At 44.8% G+C, this 6,465-nt stretch overlaps 1 protein-coding gene across 3 annotated transcripts in view; it reads right to left on the reverse strand.

Moving 5' to 3' along the window:
- Window positions 1-229: 229 nt before the first annotated feature.
- The window catches only part of Tbx19 (T-box transcription factor 19), a 28,127-nt gene continuing 21,891 nt past the window's right edge, over window positions 230-6,465 (reverse strand). For all 3 annotated transcript variants that reach the window (XM_008824914.3, XM_029559518.1, XM_029559519.1), the window contains exons 7-8: window positions 5,409-5,544; window positions 230-1,556 (exon numbers count right to left, since the gene is read on the reverse strand). In XM_008824914.3, the coding sequence (XP_008823136.1) occupies window positions 1,262-1,556; window positions 5,409-5,544 (431 nt within the window). In that variant the 3' untranslated portion in view covers window positions 230-1,261. The remainder of the gene's footprint in view (window positions 1,557-5,408; window positions 5,545-6,465) is intronic.

Below are 6,465 nucleotides of genomic sequence, written 5' to 3' on the forward strand. Positions count from 1 at the left end.
TGAGGACCCAAGGAACTGTGTCTGGAAATAGCTCAAGCTTACTCATTACCAATTGCAGGATTGGTTGTGCCTCAGATGAGGAGCCAGGCTAACACCAGTATGTTCCTAAGCTCCCACATTGACTTTCGACATGAGTGTCTGAGATCTCCCTCCCAGCCAACTCCACACAGTCCTTTTGACAGACATACACTTCACACCAAATCAACTCAGCATATTTTTATTGGGCACCTAAGGTAGTCAAGGCACAGTACCAGGTGCTATAGGCACAATGACAGGAAGGCTAGGCCTTTCCCTGAAGAGGCTTACAATCTAGTAGGGAGAAAGACACACTCACAGTTAACAAAAATACAAGGCAGAATGAGGTGAGTCCTATACTGAGGTAAAAACAGTGGGAAAGCAGGGGACAGAGAAAGACAAATACATCACCTCAGGCAATCAATGCAAGGAATGACCTTTCAGCCAGTACAATTCACACAGGAAGAACTATAGAGGATGCTTCAGGCAGAGGTGTTGAGGAAGGCAACGGCAGTCAGTTCAGGGGGCAGAGCTGTCTGCCTTGACTGTAGTAGAGAGTGCTAAACGGTTAACAGAGGGAGCCAAAGCTAGAGATTGTAGAGGAAAGCCAGATGTAAGGCTCTCCTTAGAGTAAGGGATCAGACTTCATTCTGTAGACAATGGGGAGCCACGGAATGTGAGATAGTGAAGGGCATGATCTCATTTCCTCAATTCCAGGTGCACTTCTGTGAGTCACACAGGGTTGCTTTATTATTGGCTTATTATTGTTAATTTTATGGGTCCACACCCTCTTGGGCTCAAAGCAGAAGCCAGCCCAGTCCCTGTGGTCACACATGCTTTCTAAGGCTGTACAAAGCTAGGAAGTAGTGTCCTTGCTAGGTAAACTTTGATCTCACTTGACAGTCATGCACCAACTCCAGAGAAAAAGAAATTAAGCTTTCCAGAATCACTTGAGAGTAAGGGGCAGGACACAAGGAAGGTACTTAGACAAAGCAGACTTTGTCACCTAAGCATGGCAAGGGTAAGCTCAGAGAAAAACAGGACTGCCTTGGAGATGCAAGTGGCAAAATTAGCATCATCCTTATTAAACTATCTCCTGGAAGGATTTCCAGTTTTCACCCATCCAGCTCTCCAGCCCTCTGGGGTGCAGAGAGCCTATAGCCTGACTCACTGTGATCAGTGGATGGGGTCTCTAGGCACCTACACATGGACAGTTCTCTGCTGAAGGAAGCTCCTACAATCCTGCCTAACTATCCAAAGAAGAGGGGGAATGACGCCCACCCCCACCTGGGCCACCCCAGCCTGGAAAGGGATGTGAAGCCACTGCCGTCCAGGTGGACACGGCAATGCTGGTCAGCGAAGGCTCACCCAGAATTTCCACACCAGTTGAAGTCGATGCTTGGGTGGGGAGCACAGAGGAAGCTGAAGTCACAGTGGGGTTCCCGAGAAGAAATGCTCCCGGGGTGCTGGTGTGCACCTCTGGGCCCGACCCCACAGGGCCCCCGCTTCCATTGCTGATGGTCCACAGGCATGGATAGGGGCTGTAGAGACAGAGAGATGGAGATCTTTGATGGCTCCCCAGTAGAGGATTGCCACCTAACACGCAACTGCACACTGCCCAGAGGGACAGTGGTAGGAAGAGAACTTCTGGTCATGGCTATACATTTAGCTGTGACAAAGACCAGTCATATTTCCACAGAAACGTCAAGAGATCCAGCAAGGTATAGTGAATAAGAATAAAACCAGTTGTCCTTACAAAATAAGAATAAAATACGCTTATTTTATTTCATGGGTTCTGGTGCTGGCCCTGCCACTAACAAATTACTCAATTTTAAACAGCCTTTCATTTCTCTGAAATTTCCTTGCAACCTGTCTAAACTAGGTAAAAACAGTGAAAGGAAGAGAGCTAAACTGTATAAGCTGTGTTATGACCTCTCCCTGGCCAAGGCAGGCGATGTGATACAAGCAAGACATAGTCTCCAGAACCCTTTGGTATGACTCCCTGTCTGCCACTTACTGAGACATTGGTCAAATTACTTCATATCCCTGAGCCTCACCTTCTATCACCTCAAGAAGGAGTAACGATTTTGCAAACCCCAGTGGTTGTTAAGACTATATTAAAGGTGAGTAAATGGAGCCAAGAATGTGGTGCTTAGTAAGTGTTTGCTATCATCGCTATATTCCTGGTCCTCACCTCTCAACTCTTATCCCTGGGCACAAAGTCTGGGGAGATGGACCAGGTTTTTTGTTTTTTGTTTTTTGTTTTTTTGTCATCTCCGTTTCCATCGCCCAGGTTCAAAAACTTGGTTGTTCACTGGAATCGCTTAGTGCGTTTTTGAGAAACTGGTACCTTGATCCTAACCCCTAGGTCTAACACACAGTCTGGGTATCTGGATTTACTAAAGCTTCCTAGCTGATAGAAGGGTAGAGCCACATTAATATACAACTCAGGTGCCCATGACTACAGTTGGAACAGTAGACTAACGGCCAGCGTTCTGAGTCCTAGTCATCTCTAAAGTTACAACTTTTTAGAGTTCCTGCATTATTGAATGTTGCTACATTATTAAATCCTGCTTAATAATTAATATTTTATTCAATGATAGTGCTAAACACATCTGTTTTTCTCTGAAAAAACCCTTTTACACTCAGAAAAGGGTTAAACATACCAACAATGAAACCAGAGGCGGTAATCCCACTCTCCACCCTCTCTCTGCCTTGCTTCAGGAATTCAGACCTCGTTGGGCCAGAGAAACCTGAGGAAGTTCATCTGCCTTGTTCCCTGAGTCACACCACTTGCTGGGACTCTGGCCCCAGCCTCCAGAAGAATCTCTCCCACAACATCCCTTCAGAGACCTTTCAGATGCTTGTAGTACCGGTGGGAAAACCCCAGGCTCCGAGTTACCCTGTCTACCATGTGATCTTCAGGGAGCTTTTGAGCTTTTGTTTTTCATCAAGAAAGTATGGATTTTAATTCCTGCCTGAAGGAGTTTTTGGGTGCTAGAGATGACTGACATAAGAATCTAGTGTAGAATTCGGCATATGACCATAACTTCCCGGGTACCCTGAGCTTCATTCTCCTTACTTCATAGTGTAGCCCAAATCAGTGCTCTTCCATAGATCCTCCAGGCCAGGACTGTCCAACAGATGGCTCAGCAGTTAAGAGTGCTTACTGCTCTTACAGAGGACCTAAACCCAGTTCCCAGCACACAAGTCAGGAGGTTCACAACTACCTATAACTCCAGCTCCAAGGAAACTGAGGCCCCCTCTGAGTCTCTATAGGCACCTGTACACACAAGACATATACTCACAGAGACATCACACACACACATAAATAAAAAACATAAATAAAATGTGAACCACAAGCACCAGCCATGTGTGTATGCTTAAATTTTCTAGTAGTTATATTTTTAAAAGGGGCAAAAATTAATAATATCTTATATAACTTAAAATATTCAAGATAGTATCATTGCTGGGCTGGAGAGATGGCTGGGCAGGTTAAAGTGCCTGCTGTTCAGGGCTGATGACCTGACTTTGATCTCAAGAACCCAAGCAAAGAGCCAGATATGACGGTGTGCATCTGTAATCTCAGCACTTCTACAGCAGAATGGGAAGCAAAGACAGGAGAACTGGCTGGAAGTTCACAGGCCATCTAGCCTGAAGTGCAGAGAGGCAGAAACAAGAGAGACCTCACCTCAAAAACAAGTGGAAGCAGAGAATTATTCCTGAAAGTTGTCCTCTGACCTCCACACACATGCTGTGGTATACACATACAATACACACACACACACACACACACACACACACACACACACTATATTTTTAAAGACTATTAAAAATATCCTTGCAAAATGTAGTTATATAAAAAATGTTAGTCATACTTTTATTCTTTGTTTCACACTGTCTTCAGTGTCCTGTGTGTTACATTATAATTGCTCTGCATCTCAGCCTGGACTGGTTGTAATGCAGGTGGCTGTCAACCTTGATGGGTAGTGACTGCTGCTGTGGACACAGCTCAACACCCCTGTAGGCAGCAGCAACACTAGGAGCCTGGTAGAACTGCTGATCTCTGGACCCCAACCCATACCTACTAACCATATTCTCCATTTTAATGGTGTCCCCCAGTAGTTCTAACACACATGATGAAAGCCCCACTTCTGTCCAAAGACCATCATCACATGAGTTCTCTTATGTTTTGTAGACCTTCAAACATGATGTCTCCCCAAGTCCCATCATTCCATTTTGAATCCCTGTTAGACCTTCTTCAAATTCCTCATATCCATCCTGAACACCACAGCTGGCATTTACATAGAATGCCACTGCTCACAGAGCATCTTAAAGCATTTTATCATTTTGATGCTCACCACAGATCTGCAGAGATCACTGTTGTTTCTCTGTTAAAGATAAGAAAGCTGAAGCTCTATAAGGCTAAAAAAATTGCCTAAAGCTACGCTAAAAGTGTAGCCCAAAGTGTAGCCTAAAGTCACTAAGAGGGTAGAGTTGGGACTCAAACGCCTATCTTTCAGGCTTCAAGGTGCCTCTTCTTTCACTCCACTATGGTAAAGTTCAGATTTCCAGAAGTCAGACCTAAACACTAGTCTCTGACATGAGACATAGATAGACACAGTAGTACACACATCTGTAATCTCAGCACTCCTGTAGGGAGATGGGGAGTGGAAACAGGAGAATCCGGGGAAGTTCTTAGGCCACCTAGCCTGATGTACACAGCAGTGAGCGGCAAAGAGAGCCTGTCTCATACAAATTGGAAGGGAGGACCAACCCCAGAGGTTGTCCTCTGACCCCCCTCACACTGTGACCACAATGGTATACTCACACTGTGGTATGCATGCATCTACACACACACATACACACACACACACACACACACACACACACACACACAAACACACACACACACACACACACACGATTTTTAAAAACATAAAATTCTGCCCCTATAAAAAGAAAGGTTGGGGCTGGAAAGATGGCTCAGAGGTTAAGAGCACTGGCTGCTCTTGCAGAGGACACAGGTTCAATTCCCAACACCCACATGGCTGCTAACAACTGTCCATAACTCCAGTTCCAGGAGATCTGATGACTCTTCTGACCTCCTTGGGCACTTCATGACACGGGTGCACTTATACGCAGACAATTCACTCTTACACATGAAACAAAATAATAAAAAAGGTTTTTTAAAAAAGAGCTTATCACTGCATAGGTGCTGTCCTACTGCCCATTCTCCAGCTACAAAAAATCCATTGTTTTCACCATCACTCCTAATAGCTTAAATGTAGGTAGTTTATACTGATCCATCCTGAAAGGAATGCACGTGAGTCCCCAGTGCTACAGGAAACCTCCAAGTCCACCAATGAGCAAATTGCAGGTGTTGGTCTTACCTGGGCCCTGGATTGACTGGTCCGTTGGTGTGAGGTACAGACAGAAGGCTGGCATGGGGTGTGGACGATAAGGAAGTCCAGCTGTCAGGTCCCGAGAAAACTTGCAGATTATTGCTTGAGCTTTCTATCAGATTCACTTTGGAGAAATGACAACAGTTCAATTGGCAGGCCCTTTAAACATGGTGACCGGTGGCATTATCCTAGGGCAAAATATAACTGTAGCTTATGCTACAGGTACCAGCAGTTTGTTGGTAGCTTCTAAGGGAAACAGATTTTAGAAGAAAGAATCCTAGGCTCGTTGAATGCCAGCTACATGCCAGGTGCTGCTGTTAGTCTATAATCTTCAAAATAACTTGCCCTCACCATTTTAGAGATAAGGCTCAGGGAGAGGGGTCAGTTTACCCTTTGTGACACAGATCTGCCTATCTCCATCATGTTCACTCACCATTAAGAAAGAATCATAACAACATCCCCTCAAACAAAACCCAAGAAGCACCAAGGCCCAGGGATTTCTGAGGTCCAGGACTTTATTCTCTGTAGAGATCCCAGAGTAGATTTAAACTTTTCAAGAGAAGTATCTTCTCATGGGAAAAAAAACAGCTACACAGCCTCACTTGAGTGGGCTATAGAAACTTGGATACATGGAAGCAGAGAGTGGGGAGAGGTGAGGGAAGTGAAATATCAGTCAAAGGTACAGACACATAGGTATGTGGGATGAGTGAGTTCAGAGATCTAGTGCACAGCATGTGAACTAGAATTAATACTGCATTGTGAGCTGGGGATATAGCTCAGTTGGTAAAATGCTTACCTAGCATACATAAAGCCCCAGATTTGATCCCCAGCACTGTATAAACCAGGCATGATGGTGCACCTCTGTAATCTCAGCACTTGAAGCTGGAGGTAGGAGGATCAGACATTCAAGGTCAGCCTTAGTTACATAATTTGAGGCCATCCTGGGCTACATGAGATGCTGCATAATCAATAATAATAAATAATAATAATAATACATTCTGAAAATTTACTAAGGAAGTCTATTTCAGGTGCTCTACCCTGAAAA

This window comes from Nannospalax galili, unplaced genomic scaffold, assembly GCF_000622305.1.
Source record: "Nannospalax galili isolate Female #2095 unplaced genomic scaffold, S.galili_v1.0 scaffold1189, whole genome shotgun sequence".
NCBI lineage: Eukaryota > Metazoa > Chordata > Mammalia > Rodentia > Spalacidae > Nannospalax > Nannospalax galili.